We start from the raw sequence: 17,464 nt of genomic DNA, 5'->3' as shown, positions 1-17,464 counted from the left end.
CCTGTGAGCGGTTCTTGAAAGTTATTGCATCCAGAATGGATACCTCTGATTTGTAGCAACATCAGACAGAAGTTGTGGGTCAGCTGGGACCCACTCCTGGCCTTCGGCATCTGCTGGAGGGCCAGGCAGTCTCATGGGACTGAGTCCTTCCCCTGTGGGATTGGATGCTGTCTCTGGTGGGAGATGATGACTTTGGCCCAGGGCAGTGGTGGCCACACAGAGCGACTGGATGCCAAATAGCACTCCTCTGATCTGAAGAGCCAGAGGACCAAGTTCAGGGCTACCACAACTGCTGGAAGGTGAGCAGAGACTCCAGGAGCAGAAAAAGCCAGAAAGGAGGAGCCTCAAATTCTGTGGATATGTCTGCCCAGATTAGATCCATCAGAATTTCAAACTTCTTCTCATCAAGGATGGTCAGGAAAACAAAGAAGCAAGCCACAGACTGAATGAAAACATGTCTGATGGAGGGTTAAATCCAAAGAGATAAGAACTTTTAAAAATAAAAAAAAAATGAGACAAGCCAATTTAAAAAACTGAGAAAATATTGAACAAACATTTAACAAAGAGCGATATGTAAATATCCAATAAACCCATGAATAAATGCTCAGTATCTCAGATGGGAGCAGAGTTTTATTAAAGTGAGAAAGCTTCTGACATAGACACCAGAAGGGGGACGGAGAGTCCCCCCTTGCTGCTAGTCTTAGCAAGGGAGCTATATACATTTCAATTGCTTATTAACAGTAAGTCAAAAGAATGTCTCAAGACTGTAAAGATCTTACCAGACCTACTCCCACAACTTACATTTTAAGATGACAGGATTATTCAGAAGGGTCTTAAGAAGGAAAAACATGTCCTCAAGCAAGATACTATACTGACTAAAACAAAGCAATAAAGAAAAAACCTTTGTCCTTTTCTCCTCCTTGAGAACTCCAGACCCCTATCTCCTCCTCAAGAGCCCCAGACCCCTTTTCTCCTCTCAAGGGCCCTGGACCTCTTCCTCCTTGAGTGTCCCAGACTCCTTATCAACCTACCTGAGAATTAGCTCTCTCATAACCTTCCAGGCGCCTCTGTCTATGGGATTCTCCAGGCAAGGATACTGGAGTGGGTTGCCATTTCCTCCTCCAGGGGATGGATCTTCCTGACCCAGGGATCGAACCCGAGTCTCTTGCATTTCCTGCATTGGCAGGTGGATTCTTTACCACTGCACCACCCAGGAAGCCCTTTTAGTTGTTTAAAGCCACCCAGGTTGTGTAATTTGTACAGCATAATTCTTAAGGCTCCTAGGATTTTCAGAATGGTAAATGAGCAAGGGCTTCGACTTCAAGTAACCAGCTGCATTAGCCTCTATTGAGAGAATCAGCCTGTCCTCTGCAGGTTTGCAGTCAGGCATTGACTTCTCTCTAGTATGAAAGTCCTAGAAGGCATCTTCTTCCCATGTAGGCTGTGCTGTCTACACTGAACAACAGAAGCCACCTCTGTTAACTACTTAGCTAGACCTTCTGAATAAGTTGCTTCAGTTTCCACATCAGCACTTACTGCTTCACCTTGTATTTTTATGTTATGGAGGTGGCATCTTCCTTAAACCTCATGAACCAACCTGCTAGCTTCACACTGTTCTTCTGCAGCTTCCTTATGTCCTTTGGCCTTCACAGAGTTGGAGAGAGTTAGGGCCTGGCTCTAGAGTAGGCTTTGGCTTATTGCTGACATGGAGACAGTTCTAGTGGTCCTGAATATTCACTAGAAGGACTGATGCTGAAGCTGAAGCTCCAGTACTTTGGCCACTTGATGTGAAGAACCAACTCATTAGAAAAGACCCTGATGCTGGGAAAGATTGAAGGCAGGAGAAGGGGATGACAGAGGACGAGATGGTTGGATGGCATCACCGACTCGATGGACATGAGTTTGAGTAAGCTCCGGGAGTTGGTGATGGACAGGGAAGCCTGACATGCTGCAGTCCATGTGGTCACAAAGAGTCAGACATGACTGAGTGACTGAACTAAATAATACAATGCCTGCAAAATGCAATAAAGCAAAACACAATAAAACAAAGTGTGCCTGTTACTCAAGGAATTTGAATGTGACCTAAGTGTCAGCCCCTGCCCACCAGGAGCCCAGAAGAGTGTACACACAAGCAAAGCCGCACCTGTGGGCACCCCTGCCCTTCAGCCTTTGGCGGGGACTCCTGGCCAGGAACCCCAAAGCCCACACTGAGATGCTGAATGGATGCACAGAACAGATGGGAGCTAATGGTTTCTTTCTGACCTGAGCCTGACGTGTATTTATTACATTGTGTTTTATCAGCATTGCACATAAGAATTCTTTATTTTCCAGGTGTTTTCCTGGCTGGCTTGAGGGAAATTTGAGAGAGAAATCTCCATATATAATCACTCTACCAACTCAGCCAAAATCCATTTCCATTAGCCATCTTCACCGCAGTCACAGTGGTAGGATATTTTTCTTTATCCTAGGAAAAATCAGCACTAAAAATAAAATCGTGGCAGGACTTCCCTGGCGGTTCATTGGTGAATACCACCTTCCAATGCAGGAGGTGTGGGTTTGATCCCTGGTCAGAGAGCTATCACATGCCTTACAGTCAAAAAACCAAAAACAGAAAACAGAAATAATACGGTAACAAATTCAATCAAAACTTTTAAAAATGGTCCACATTAAAAGAAAATAATCTTTTAAAAAATCATGGCAAAATAACTTGGTAACTTTTAAATAACTTGAGAATTTGAAGCAGAGGCTATTTCATAAACAAAGGAAAATAAATTTATTTTCCATCATAAAACATTTTAACAAACAACTAAGTAAGAAAGATTAGTGATACATCAGTAATTACTACCCTGGTGTCAGAGCATCTTTCTGATCCATCTCCTACCATCCTGGCTTTGCTTCGTCTTATTCTAGCAGTTCTGACTGTCTGCCTTCCTCTTCTTCAAAACTAGCGTTTCCTGAGAAGAAAAAGGACACGTGAGTGTATTAACCTTATTTCTATTTAAAAACTGTTGATTTGCTTGCAGATCTTTTGTAATAAATATTAAACACATTATCAGGCAAAGTCATGGAATGTTAACTTTTATCTTAGACAGACGTATATAGTTTTTGTTTTAGTACCAGTAATAAAGTAGGCAAAAAATATTTTCAGAGTAGATGCTAAGACAAGAACATGCATGTCTGTGAGAGTAAGGTTCATTGTTATCTTTTGCCTATGTGCACTGACCAGTAATGAAACTGATGGACTATAATTTATAAACAACACTGTTGAAACTCTGATCTCTATAGAGGCTGAAATCCACACTTCCCACCCTCCGTCCCCACCCCCATAATAGTGTTTATGTGAATTAATGATGAAAAATTAAATGTTGAAAGGGTTCACATTTTGAAGGTGTACGCTATATATTTCTACACAGAGCATTATTACAAAGTGTGATAAAGTGAAAACCACGTCATAAAATAAAGCCACATCATTGTCTACAGGGAAACCCAAGTCACGCGGTGTTTGGTGACATGGAGACTAGCAAGGACAGAGTCAGAGAAAACACGTGTCACACAGCTGTCCTTGTGCAGGACAGCTAAAAAGGAGTGACATTCCCAGAGTGGGTCCCCCAAGACATCCCACCCCCAGGCCTGACCCAAGGATGGCCTCCAGCAAAGGCAGAGAAAGCGCTGTGCCCACTCTGGGGTGCTAGTGCCTTGTCCCCTCTGCCCCCCTCGGTCACCGAAGCACAGGCTCACCCTGGTCTAAGCTGTCATATTGGAATTCCTCTCGGTCCTCTCTACTGGCGTCTCCCTCCTCCTCTCCAGGACGCGTCGACTCTAACTCCCCCTCTGACACATCAGTCAGAGGCTGGACCTCCTCCACCATCTCGCCCCCACCTGAGATGGACAGAAGGAAATGGGATCAGCAGGCGCCTTTCAGCACCCACTCCTGCCTCCTGCTGACAGCAGCGCCTACCTCTCCATCAGGGGACCACCCCCAACTCAGAGTCTCAGCTCCACCCAGGCCTGACACCTGGTCCCCGTCCCCATCACAGTGACGGGTTTAGGGATGGGCATCTTTTGTCTGATAATCTGATTCCCAAGGGTTTTTTGTTTTAAGTGTACAGTATATATCCCAGGGGTCTTGATGAGCATATGGAGAAAGAAGCTCTCTGTTTTCCAGGGTTCTTGAGCAGATTGGGTGACGATCTGATAAAGTCACTGAGGTTTGGTCTCCAAAGGAAAGAGGGTACCACCAAATAGAGCCAGTACACGGGAAAGTGGAGACCAGAGAGAAGACGCCTGATCCAGCCAGACCTGAGGTCGTCCTACCCGACTGCTCCAGTGGGATGAACCAATGAATTAGTATCAGTATTATTCCACTTAGGCCAATTGGAGTGGATCTTCAATCCCTTCGGGCTTCCTTGGTGGCTCAGATGGTAAAGAATCTGCCAGCAATGCAGGAGACCCTGGATCAGGAAGATCTCCTGGAGGAGGCCTGGCAATTCACTTCAGTGTTCTTGCCTGCAGAATCCCATGGACAGAGGAGCCTGGTGGGCTACAGTCCGTGGGGGTCACAAAGAGTTGGACACGATTTTCAATCACTTGCAACTGAAGGACTCCTGCCCCGTGTAACCTTTGATCCTCCACAGCCCCCTGAGGACTTGCCAGGAAGTCCCCTCTGATGGTCACAGAGAAGTGCTATCCTTCAGGAAGGACCTGTCACTCCAGTGGCATTTGGAGACTTGCCCAGGTCATGCCCACAGCCAGTCACGGGCCAAGGAGAAGGACTCGGAGCCTGCTCCCCGGAGAGCCCCATTCCACTCACCCCCCTAGACCTCCATACCCTCAGCTCCTGGGGCCTCCTCCTGGCCTGGTCTGTCTGCAGTGGGCTGCTCCTGGGGGAGGGTTGGGGTCCACAACGCCAGCTCTGTGATTTTGGTGGCTTTCCATTTTGGAATGACAGTTATCAGTGTCTCCTCCTCCTCCTCCTCTTCTCCTCTTTCCTAAGTTAAAAAATGTAAATTTACCAACATGCGTGGGATGTTTACAGTGCGGGTAGATGGGACAGGTTTTGAAAGGTGCTTTAACATTTCTATAACAGGATTCAGTGATCAGAGTAATTGCCAGTGTCAATGGTATAATTCAAGAGCTGAAAATGGAGCTTAAAACAAGGATAAGAAATCAAAGTGGGATCAATACAGCTCCTGCACTCATTTCCGTGACAGTGCAAGAGGTTTTCAAACTAACATTTCCAGTTAAGAAATGGCCAGAACTAATGACTTCAGCTACATTTCAGCTCTAAGATTCTTCAAACAACGGAACAAACACTGAAAGCAAGTAGGACCCCATGGGGCTCCCAGGCATGGAAGTCTTTCTGTGTCCCCCATTTCTTGTTTGTAGGAAACAGACTCCAGCCTTTATGACTTTCCCTGAGTTCCCAAGGGCAGGTTAGGCACTTGCTAACCAGGGAAGGAAAGGGATGCAGAGACGAGGGAGGAGCAGCCAGAAAGAACAGAGCAGCCTTGGGGCAGGGTCCCGATTCTGCTTCAAGAGACACACGGAACTGTATCTTTGAGCTCTTCTGCAGAATTGAAACCCTAACAAGTGGAAGATGTTAACTACGTGATGAAACATTCTTCATTCTGGAGAAAAGGTCATAGTTGGATAACCTGGAGAACCACAGAACTCATCAGGAGAACACCTGAGGCCGGGTTAAAGGACTGCAGGCCCTGCACACACCCTATGTTTGTCAAAACCCTGCCCTTGAACCACTGCTATAAAACTCACCAAAGCCCCCCTGCCTTGGGACACACTATGGAAGGCCTTAGCTCACTATGTCTTCCTTTGCCTGGCAAACCAGTAAAGCTAGTCTTTTCACCAAAACCCTGTCTCTGAGATTCAATTCTGCATGAGTGGACAGAGGTCAAAATTCAGCGTCAGCATCACTGTAAGCAAAAGCCTAAAAACACCCAAAGACATCCACGTAAGGACGTGCGAGGGCATGGACTCTTAAGTTCTAGTCTCAAGGATTATGGGAAGAAAAATAAAACACAGTCAAAGTAAACAAAGTCCATCAGTTCTAAATGTGGAATAGTTTATTGGTTGTAGTTCAGTTGCCAAATCATGTCCAACTCTTCGCAACCCTATGGACTGCAGCATGCCAGGCCTCCCTGTCCCTCACCATCATAATGAGGTTAACAGCCACATATGTCGATGTTGCCAACCATATTGGTCTACTTCTCAGATTTGTACCCATCACAAAATTCCAAAGATTTGAACATCAGTCCTATACATGTGGAAAACTTCACTGTCACAAACATGATAATATCTAACACACAGAGTGACAGATCCCTGCCTAATTACTTCTACTGAGTCACTCAGAAATAAACTGCACTCCTTGGTTTAAAAATTTCTGAGATTTGTCCCCCAGGAAGGGTGACACGAGGACTCCAGGACAGTGGCACTCAGACTTCAGTTGTACCACAGTCCCCTGAGAGGTTGTTAACGTACAGATCACTGGCCAGCCCCAGGGTTTCTGATTCAGGAGGTCTGGGGTGAGGTCCAGTAACCTGAACGTGAAACAGACTGCCAGGTGTTGCCAAAGCTGCAGGCCGGGGGACTGCACTGCAGAACTATTGTCTGGGGGTGTCTGCTGTCTCGTCACTCATAGGTGCTCACGTGCTCTCCCCCCATGATTCAGGCCCTCCTTCTTCCAGCTGCTGGAGGGTGGGTGGCCGGTCACTCATAGCAAAGTCCTCCCATGAACTGCCCTTGGCCAAAGGAAGCCGCACAACCCAGGTTTCATGCCCACCCCGTTCATGGGCAGCCCACAGCCAGTGACTGGTCCACATGGGAGTCTAAGGTACCTGGCCTCTCTTCAGAACATTTTTAGAAATTATTTTATTTATTTTTGGCTGTGCTGGGTCCTCATTGCTGCTCTGACTTTCTCTAGTTGCGGTGACCAGGGGCTACTCTTCCTTGGGGTGCACAGGCTTCTCCCTGTGGACACTTCTCTTGTTGCAGAGCACCAGCTCTAGGGCATGCAGGTTTCCAGAGTTGTGGCTCCTGGACTTGAGAGCAAAGGCTCAAAAGTTGGGGCGCATGGGCTTAGTTGCTCTGGGGCTTGTGGAATCTTCCCATATCAGGGATCGAACCCTTGTCTCCCGTACTGGCAGGCAGATTCTTTACCACTGGGCCACCAGGGAAGCCCTGTTCAGGACATTTTGAAGGGTTATCCCATTTCAGAGCTCCCACAGGGTCCCATCACAACCCAACTTTCCCTTCTGCCCAACTCCGTTTCCTGTACTGCCTCAGGGCAATTGATCCCAACACAGACCTACAGGGTCAGCATCATCGAACAGTTTATTTGCCTGTGAATGTAGAAAAAGATACAGACTCTGCAACTTACCACGTCAGTCAAGCGATACTCCCCGTGCTGTTCACATCCAATATCAAACACGTACTTTCCAGGGCCAACAGGCTAAGAGCAAAGAGAAACCAACTTCATTCTCGAGTGTCAACACCCGGCAGAAAGTACAAAGTGTGTAAATGTGTACACAAAGTACACAAAGTATAAATGTGGCCTTCATAAACTCTACCCAAAATCATGGAACTGGGGGAAATCCAATACAAATTAAAGACGGCTTTGTAAACTAACCGCTAATGGAATGCAAAGTGTAGGTGCCCCTAGATTTGTTTAATAAAAAACAACTACATTTTATTTCTTTACAAAAGTATTTATAACAGAAATTTTACTTGGTCAACACCCACAGTCAAACTAGCTAGAAAAGGACTACTAATAAATATTTTAAAATATTTATGGAAATATAGTTGATTTAAAAAGCAGAGACATTACTTTGCCAACAAAGGTCCATCTAGTCAAAACTATGGTTTTCCCAGTAGTCACGTATGGATGTGAGAGTTGGACAATAAAGAAAGCTGAGGCCTGAAGAATTGATGCTTTTGAACTGTGGTATTGGAGAAGACTCTTGAGAATCCCTTGGACAGCGAGGAGATTAGACCAGCCAATCCTAAAGGAAATTCGTCCTGAATATTCATTGGAAGGACTGATGCTGAAGCTAAAGCTCCAATACTTTGGCTACCTAATGCGAAGAACTGACTCACTGGAAAAGACCCAGATGCTGGGAAAGGTTGAAGGCAGGAGGAGGAGGGGACAACAGAGGATGAGATGGTTGGATGGCATCACCGACTCAATGGACATGAGTTTGAGCAAGTTCCAGGAGTTGGTGATGGACAGAGAAGCCTGGCATGCTGCAGTCCTTGGGGTCACAGAGTCAGAAACGACTGAGCGACTGAACTGAACTGAGAGTACGAACATATTTAGAGATACTCTTCCATAACAGCAGTAGTCAACGTGGTATGCTATTTCATCAAGGAATCATCATCTATTTTACTCACTGTTGTTAATATTTTTTATGCTAATACTTTGACAAAAAACACTATATAAACATATTCTGAGCTAAATCTTTATGTACAGTCTTGATAATTTCCTCAAAGTAAATTTATAGAAATTGAATTTCTGGACAAAAGTATGTATAGGTAGATAGATAATCTGATAGATAGATTTTATCAGAATGAGCCTCTAGTAACTTTCACTCTCACAACAGCACTTAAGATCCCTTTGTCCTCAAACCCTAATTTTTTTCTGGACATTAACATTTGTTTTATCTTTACATTCTTATATGTAAAAAAATAGGACCTCAGCATTTTAAGTCACATCTTTTAAATTATTAGCAAGGTTTAATTTTTTTCAACATTTTTGAAATTTAAATCATGCTGATTGACATAAGTGCTTTACATATTACATGTTACAAATATCCCAAGCCCATTTTTCCTTTAGGTTTTAAATTTTCTTTATGGTGTTTTCTAATCTATATGGGATTATTTATGTTTGTCAAGTGGGATCTTTTGTTTTTTCCTTTATATTTCTGTTTAGAAAGTCCATCTTTCTCAAAAAAGAAAAAAAAAAAGCCTATTTTTCTGTCTGTGACTTTCTGTTTACATTTAAATCTTTATTTCTTCTAGCAAGTATGGTTGGCCAAAACATGTGCTTGGATTTTCCATGACATCATACAGAAAACCCCAAATGAAATTTTTGGCCAACCCAGTATCTTCACCTAAATGCTGAAGAACAAATTCTGGTTTTATTTTTTCTCCCAACTTGTTATCAAGCTGTCCCAGCACCATTTCTTCATTTCTCCCCACCATTTCTTTCAACTGGAAATGACATCCTTTCGAGTGCTAAATTATTGTACATGCTTGAATCTGTCTACTCTGGGACCTAAGTCACTAACTACGTATATCTCTAACCTAGCAGCACACTGTCTTCGTTATTGAAGCTTTATAGTATATTTCACAACTTCCCAGCAAGCAGGTGAACAGGTAAGTCTCTGAAGGAAGAAAGTCAAACTAGCAGGAGAAATATTTGAAGATGCTGGGCCTCACCAGCAACCAGTGAACTGCACACTAAAACTATGAGATAACATTTTTTTACCCAATTAGGTTTGAAAAAAAAATTAAAGACTAATAAAATCCAATGTTGGTGAGAAAATGTGATGAAGAGACTCCCATATTCTGTTGATCAGAGTATAAACTGGCTCAGCTTTTCAGGACAATTGGCAGTATCTGGCATCATTTAAAACATCAACAGTTTGAAAAAAAATATCAAATCTAGGAACATAGGCTCCAACAGTAGACTGCTAGCATTTTAATCCTAGCTCCATCACGTAACAGAACAACTTTGGGAGCCTCAGTTTAACCTGTCTTTGTTTTTTGTATCCTCATACGTAAATGGGTACACTTTTATTTTAAATTATATGAGTTAATACATGTAAAATACTTAGAACAGTGCCTGGCACATAGTAATTACTCAAAAAATGATGCAATATTATTAAAGGAGAATGAAACTAAGTTATATACAACATTTACTGCATCTAATCATCAATAAATCACCAGCATCTGTAAGAAAAAAAATATCAATACTTGTAGATTCCCCAATTCCAGTAGCTAACCAACATAAAAACTTCCAAATGTTCACAAAGATAGAAGATGTTTCTCTGGGTATATTTTTGTGTCCTGAAATCCTGAAAGAGATGGGAATACCAGACCACCTGACCTGCCTCTTAAGAAATCTGTATGCAGGCCAGGAAGCAACAGTTAGAACTGGACATGGAACAACAGACTGGTTCCAAATAGGAAAAGGAGTACATCAAGGCTGTATATTGTCACCCTGCTTATTTAACTTATATGTAGAGTACATCATGAGAAACGCTGGACTGGAAGAAACACAAGCTGGAATCAAGATTGCCAGGAGAAATATCAATAACCTCAGATATGCAGATGACACCACCCTTATGGCAGAAAGTGAAGAGGAACTACAAAGCCTCTTGATGAAAATGAAAGAGGAGAGAGAAAAAGTTGGCTTAAAGCTCAACATTCAGAAAACGAAGATCATGGCATCTGGTCCCATCACTTCATGGGAAATAGATGGCGAAACAGTGGAAACAGTGTCAGAGTTTTTTTGGGCTCCAAAATCACTGCAGATGGTGATTGCAACCATGAAATTAAAAGACGCTTACTCCTTGGAAGAAAAGTTATGACCAACCTAGATGGTATATTCAAAAGCAGAGACATTACTTTGCCGACTAAGGTCCGTCTAGTCAAGGCTATGGTTTTTTCAGTAGTCATGTATGGATGTGAAAGTTGGACTGTGAAGAAGGCTGAGCACCGAAGAATTGATGCTTTTGAACTGTGGTGTTGGAGAAGACTCTTGAGAGTCCCTTGGACTGCAAGGAGATCCAACCAGTCCATTCTGAAGGAGATCAACCCTGGGATTTCTTTGGAAGGAATGCTGCTAAAGCTGAAGCTCCAGTACTTTGGCCACCTCATGTGAAGAGTTGACTCATTGGAAAAGACTTTGATGCTGGTAGGGATTGGGGGCAGGAGGAGAAGGGGACGACCGAGGTTGAGATGGCTGGATGGCATCACTGACTCGATGGATGGGAGTCTAAGTGAACTCCGGGAGTTGGTGATGGACAGGGAGGCCTGGTGTGCTGCGATTCATGGGATCGCAAAGAGTCGGACATGACTGAGTGACTGAACTGATCTGAACTGAACAGAGTGGTCCTATGTGTGTAGTTAAAATCCCCACACTGCACTTCTGTATGAGCTGTCTGTGTAAGTCTGCACCTCCAGGCCGCTTGAGGTGGGTGGGGAGGAGCCCAGAGGCAGAGTGTGTTACAGGTGGAACGTCCTGGTGTGCTACCAGTGCAACTTTGAATCTTCTACTAACTGGCAGAACAAAGTCTCACTTTCATTCTCATTCCTCAGGTTGGTTTAGGTTCACCATATTCATTGATTCCTCCCAACCAACTTGTGTTAAATTCTCTTTCCTCCACCCACCTCCCTGTGCCAAAAAAATATCCCAGGAGAATTTTGCAAAAATGACATATTCAGTGGAGAAGGAAATGGCAACCCACTCTAGTATTGCTGCCTGGGAAATCCCATGGACAGGGGAGCCTGGCAGGCTATAGCCCATGGGATCACAAAGGTCAGACGTGACTGAACGACTAAAACAGCAAACATGTTTAATGTATAGATTTGAGGAAAAGCTGCCTGCACTACAGAGACTACAAGTAGAATCTGTAACGGGGCGTGAATTATACGGGAATGAAAACTGGAATCTGGGGCGACTTTATTAAATCAGTTGGATCTTCCCTATGTCAACATCTAACACCTTTCATTTGCTCCAAAAACTCTCTTTTTGTGGAAAGTGTCTGTTCAACCCCTGATCAAAGCCACAGCAAATGCAGGGTGGTAGGTAGGTTCCAAATGATTCAGGGTTTCTCTGTATCCCACCAGGGCTCGGGAAGTAGGACAAGCAAGGCCACAGAATCCTCCAAACAGAGAAGATCCATCATGGGTACCGTGAACTGGAAACCTCCAGGCCCAAGGCCAGGAGCAGCCCTCCAATCCCACCGCAGCCTGGAGTGGGTGGGCTGGCGCAGAGCTCAAGGGAGAAACTCATGGGTTCTTCCTTCCCAGGCTCAGGCTGCGGGCCTCTCAGGAGAAAGAAAGTCAAAACATCACATGCCCAACTGCTCAGTCATTCAAACAAGTAAGTATTTCATATCCAATTTACTTATGAGACCAAGGTCAAGATGCCCCAATGCTATAAGGATTCCCACTGCTGGGAGGCTGTGTGAATGTTACTGAGACGCAGAGACCGGCCAAGCCTCCCCCGCGCCCACGCTGTCCTCTGTGGGTAGCAGAGAGGCTCAGCTCTGTCTCCCTGTCTGGAGCGGGTGGAGGGTTTGCCCTGGTTTGTCCTCTTTCCTGCTCACACATAGTCACAAACAGGGCAGGGGGTGGGGCACGGAGGCTGCTGCTTTGCACGGGGGTGGCAAATGTCACTGCCCATTGACTTACGTTTTTGTTCAAGAACTTGCCCTGGTACCTGTGGTTCAAGTGGATGAGCTCAGCTGCGCCCTCCTGTTGGCCATTCACCCAGGCACCCACGTACTTGCTGCCTGTCTCTGCATAGAAGTAGGTGCCCTGCCCATGCCTGGTGAAGACAAGGAGCGCAACACACTTGGTTCTGCTGCAGTGAAAACCCTTCCAGGTTTATGAGACAGAAATTTAAATCCAGGGGACCTAGGCTGATGTGGCTCACAAGCGAAATAGCTTCTATATCTGGGCTCATTCAAAACACATCCTGCTCACAGTCCAGGCATGCCTGGGCACCCCTGCTGGGCAGCAGTGACCTCCTGCCCATCAGCTGGTTGGCTCAGGCAAGGGCCAGGGCTCCCGGGAGCTGTGGTTCAGCCCCGGCAGGTTGTCCTGTGCCCTCCATGGCCTGGGGCCCTTGGGCCTGTTTCCCGGGGAACACACCTGACCAGCAGGGCATTGCCCACAGGCTCGCCCTAAAGCTATGAACTGCAGGGCCAACGCTGCCCAGTGGGCTCCAGTCATGATTCTGTTGCTTAGTCACGGTCGTGTGCTCACGACGTGAACTGAGCTGTGGGTCCAAGGAGGGAATCGAACCTTTGGTGGGCAAACCATTCTCCGGTGTAGGTGTCGTTGTTGACGTAGTAGTACACGCCGTGGCCGTGCCGAAGGTCATCTGCCCACTCCCCTGGAGGGACCACACAGACGTGTGTGTATGTGCATATATATCTCCACGTATGCACATATTTTATCATACAGAACATATATCTTGTCATATGTAATAACATATACAAATAGAAATGTTCAAATTAGGTTAACATCTACACTGAAATCAAAATGACCACAATGAGATTAGGCTCATAAGGATTTGAAAGAATTAAATTAAATCCTAAATTAAATTGCTTTGAGCTGATTTAAAAAGCAGATGGAGCTATGTCTGGAGCCTGTTTTCTAAGATTCATGAAACAAAACAAAAGAGAAATCCCATCTCTAGCAGGAAGAGCAGCGACACTCTCCACTATGGTCTCGGGTTCCAGCAGAAGTCCCGAGGCAGCCTCGACTCTGGTTTCACGTGGCCGGCAGGCAGGCTGCTCCAGCCTGCCCCCTGAGAAGGTGGCATCTGAGCTAAGACACGCCGCTGTCACACAAGTGACACTGTCCTTCGCCTGCATTTACTGAACAAGTACCATCGGTTAGCCCTGGTTCTGAGCATCTCACCTGTGTGAATCCATCTGGTCCTCACACTGAAGAGAAGGAGGCAGAAACAAGGCGGAATGAGGTCCCTGAATAAGGTCACAGACCTTTTTGGGCTCACAGACCTTTTTGGAAATCTGATGAAAACTAGACAATTTCTGCCCAGAAAAACAGCCCAGAGTCTAACCTTTGCACACGGTTTGCGAAGCTCACCACCCACCCCTGCCTGTCGGAACTGCCTTCCTCTGTTGTTAGGACTGACTTCCCTGGTGGCTCAGACAGTAAAGCGTCTGCCTACAATGCGGGAGACCCGGTTTCAATCCCTGGGTGGGGAAGATCCCCTGGAGAAGGAAGTGGCAACCCACTCCGGTACCCTTGCCTGGAAAATCCCACGGACGGAGGAGCCTGGTAGGCTACAGTCCATGGGGTCGCAAAGAGTCGGACACGACTGAGCGACTTCACTTTCACTTTTCACTTGTCATCACACAGGTGACAGTGGTGGGGGGAGCAACAGTGAGGTTCATGTTAGGGGGCAAGAATCTTCCTGAGACGTAACTCTGCCATGTAACACAGAGGTTACAACTACGGCAGAGGTAAGAACGCCTTCCAGAGCAGAAGCCCTCAGTGAAAGAATCAGCATCTAAAAAATCAACTCCAAGGAGAAGAAAACCACCAAGCACCAACAGCCTGGGTCCACCCTACTACCCCGGGTCTACCCTCACCCCGAAGCTTCCCTACACCTTACCCCCACCCCCAGCAAGAAGGTTTGCTTCCTGGTAACACTTCACCTTCGTATCTCGATCCATCTGGGTAGATGAACGTGCCTTGGCCATGCTTTTTGTTTCTAACATATTCTCCGATGTACCGAGCACCATTTTTAAATTTGTAGATCCCCTGAAACACAGTGATGATATAATTTATATCACTCCTGAATTTAATGATTGCTAATAAAGCATTAAATCGGGAAAACCACCCACTCAAGTCACCGATTCTGACCTGGCCATGTCTTTTACCATGCTCATAGTTCCCTTCATATATGTCCCCATTGGGCAGTCTCGCTTTCCCGTGTCCGTGCCGTTCACCTGCCTCATTCCGTTCCCCTTCATACTCCTGGACAGAAGATAATCACAGCTACTCTTTATTAAGCATTAACCATGTGCTAAGCATTTCATAAATTCAACAGGATTCCACTGAATTCTCCCAACCCTTGACCTTGTCTTACAGGTGAGGTAGGCTCCAGGCCTGGGTGACACGGAGCATCAGTCCAAGCTCACACAGCTGGTACCTGTCCATGGTGGACTTTCACTGTTTCCCTCCACTTTATTATGACAATTACACTGTAAACAAAACCAACCACCTGGGGGAAAATGCAAGATGTCCAAGTTGTGTTCTTTACAAGGACATGTTTGAAGTATTAATAGCATTTGCAGGTGGAGCAGGTCCTGAACCCTCCTTCCTCCAATAATCCATAATTAAAAATACAAATCATCCCTGGGTGTCCATGGCCTGAAGACAGCTTTGACCTTGAGGAAAGCTCTGATGTCAGGAGAGGAACAGAGTGAGCTGAGGAATGAACCAGGCTCAATGGTCAGCTTGAGCTTCCAAACTCAATTCAGTTTAACTTATTTTTAAACTCAAGAGACTTAAAGTTCAAACACTTATAACCCAATAGGGAAATAATTACATATCTACCTTTATAGTGGGCTTCCCTGGTGACTCAGATGGTAAAGAATCTGCCTGCAATGCAGGAGACCTGGGTTCAATCCCTGAGTTGGGAAGATGCTCTGGAGAAGAGAATGGCAACCCACTCCAGTATTCTTGCCTGGAGAATTCCATGGACAAAGGAACCTGGAGAGCTATAGTCCATGAGGTTGCAAAGAATTGAACACAACTGAGCGACTAACACACACATACACACACACATCTTTAAAGTAAATCAATAAAAAACAATACTAGCTTCTCATTTCCCTATTGTCTCTATCCTTCATAAAAGACATGTTTCTCAAGCACCTAATTACATGGGTGTATTGGAGAAGGAAATGGCAACCCATTCCAGTGTTCTTGCCTGGAGAATCCCAGGGACAGGGAGGCCTGGTGGGCTGCTGTCTATGGGGTCGCACAAAGTCGGACACGACTGAAGAGACAGCAGCAGCAGCAGCATGTAAATAATAAACAATGAAATGGCAAGGGCACAGAGCATGATCTGACCTGGACTTGGATCTAGATAGACATTAACACAAATTCAGACACATTAAATCAAGGGCTTCGGGGAAAAAAACGTTTTGCCGTTTTTGTGCTTTTCTAGCACTGTTTGGCTCAGAAATTCATGCTCAGAATATAAGGCAAACTTTTATAACCTTACAAATTTGTTTCAGGGTTAGTCTAAATCAAAATGTGTAAAAGACTCCCCTTCCTTCCCCAGAGACTCCTAATTATACCCAAAACAAGCCGCAAGGTTGGCACCTTTCTCAGTCCCTTGGACAACAAGGAGATCAAATCAGTCAGTCTTAAGGGAAATCAATCCTGAATATTCATTGGAAGGACTGATGCTGAAGTTGAAACTTCAGGATTTTGGTCATCTGATGTGAACAGCATTGGAAAAGTCTCTGATGCTGGGAAAGATTGAGGGCAGAAGGAGAAGAGGGCATCATGGAATGGCCAGAAGAGTCCAGCTTGGGATGACCAGCCATTCAAGGAAACTGCCTCCATGGAGGGTAACAGCAGGACGCTTTCAAAGCTTTCTATTTGGAAATCTTTGCCTTTAACGGGAGGAGAAATGGTGGAGGGGGGAGCGAGAAGGGATGTGGTAAGCGGACGTCATAACGTTTCACCTTTCAGAGCCAACTTGCAGGACGCAGCGCCCGCTGTGGCCAGCATGGTCCTTGTCCTTGGCTGGGCCTCCCGGAGGGACTGTGGCGGGCCTCCAGGCCGCCCCACTCTCTGAACCCGGTTTCCAAGAGTCCACGCAACCCTGGGAGCTCCTCCCTTACCCGGAACTCTCACCCCAAGATCATTCTCTCCCTCCTCTTCCAACTCCTCCGAGCCCAGGTCCGACATGGCTTCGCCCCAGTCTGGATGCCCGCTGCCTCCTGAGCCTTTCTAGTCGGTAGGTACCAGCTGCCTGCACCACCGCGTCCGTCGTCGCCATGGAGACGCGGCCAGGATCTCTCCCTCCCAGCCCTGGCGGAGAAACTGGGAGGCAGGGGAGGAGTAACCGTTAACCTTCGGGTGCTGTCATAGCAATGGGACGCAACCGCCAGTTGCCTTCCGGGAAGAGAGAGGGGCGGGGCCTGGGACGGGACAGCTTGGGAAGGAGCCAATGCCTGCCTTCAGGTACTGTCATAATAACGTAAGGAGAGCCTCGGCCAATCGTCACCCAGGGAGGAGGGCGGGGGCGGGGCCTGAGGCGTATTGGGTACCCACCTGCTCTCTTACCTGGACACCCCCTTTAACCAGCGGCTGGGGGATGCTGAAACGAGAAGGGGTGGAGGAAGCTCATAAGGCCAGCTCTGGAAAGGGCCTTGCCCCTCCTAGAGGTGGACACTGATTCTTCTCAGCCCTGGCCCTTGGTTCTTTGGGTCTCTCCATAGGCCCTGCCTGCCCCTCATTACCTTTCTGGGCTCTTCTGACCCTTCCATGTTGGCGGTCCACAGAGATGCGTTCTTTGATATCTTTTCTTGTGTTTGTAAGCATCTTCTCCTGACTCAAGGAGTCAGCTCCAACTCATTAGCAGATACAAGTTTGCCCTGATGCCCGTCAGGGTTTGACAGCCCTCCTCCATCCCAGATGTGAGACCAGTCTCCTGGGAGTTCCCAGTGGA

General features: G+C 46.2%; 1 protein-coding gene across 1 annotated transcript; it reads right to left on the bottom strand.

Moving 5' to 3' along the window:
• Positions 1 to 2,747: 2,747 nt before the first annotated feature.
• RSPH1 (radial spoke head component 1) lies at positions 2,748 to 16,923 on the bottom strand. The gene is made up of 9 exons (XM_040232117.1): positions 16,648 to 16,923; positions 14,641 to 14,754; positions 14,433 to 14,538; positions 13,048 to 13,138; positions 12,433 to 12,568; positions 7,394 to 7,465; positions 4,829 to 4,988; positions 3,739 to 3,879; positions 2,748 to 2,954 (listed from the first exon to the last, which is right to left on the bottom strand). Exons 1-9 carry the CDS (start codon positions 16,699 to 16,701, stop codon positions 2,902 to 2,904), a joined length of 927 nt encoding a protein of 308 aa, XP_040088051.1. The 5' UTR covers positions 16,702 to 16,923; the 3' UTR covers positions 2,748 to 2,901.
• Positions 16,924 to 17,464: the final 541 nt, after the last annotated feature.

This window comes from Oryx dammah, unplaced genomic scaffold (assembly GCF_014754425.2).
Source record: "Oryx dammah isolate SB20612 unplaced genomic scaffold, SCBI_Odam_1.1 HiC_scaffold_2, whole genome shotgun sequence".
Classification (NCBI taxonomy): Eukaryota; Metazoa; Chordata; class Mammalia; order Artiodactyla; family Bovidae; genus Oryx; species Oryx dammah.
The sequence above is the reverse complement of the archived record's forward strand: the minus strand, read 5'-3'. Positions and strand labels throughout refer to the sequence as shown.

Coding starts and splice junctions, on each gene's coding strand:
- RSPH1 (XM_040232117.1), bottom strand. CDS start 16,701: ATGTCGGACCTGGGCTCGGAGGAGTTGGAAGAGGAGGGAGAGAATGAT. Junction 14,539..14,640: donor ATGGTAAAAGACATGGCCAG/GTCAGAATCGGT, acceptor ACTGTGTTTCAG/GGGATCTACAAATTTAAAAA. Junction 7,466..12,432: donor GCAAGTTCTTGAACAAAAAC/GTAAGTCAATGG, acceptor CTTTGCTCTTAG/CCTGTTGGCCCTGGAAAGTA.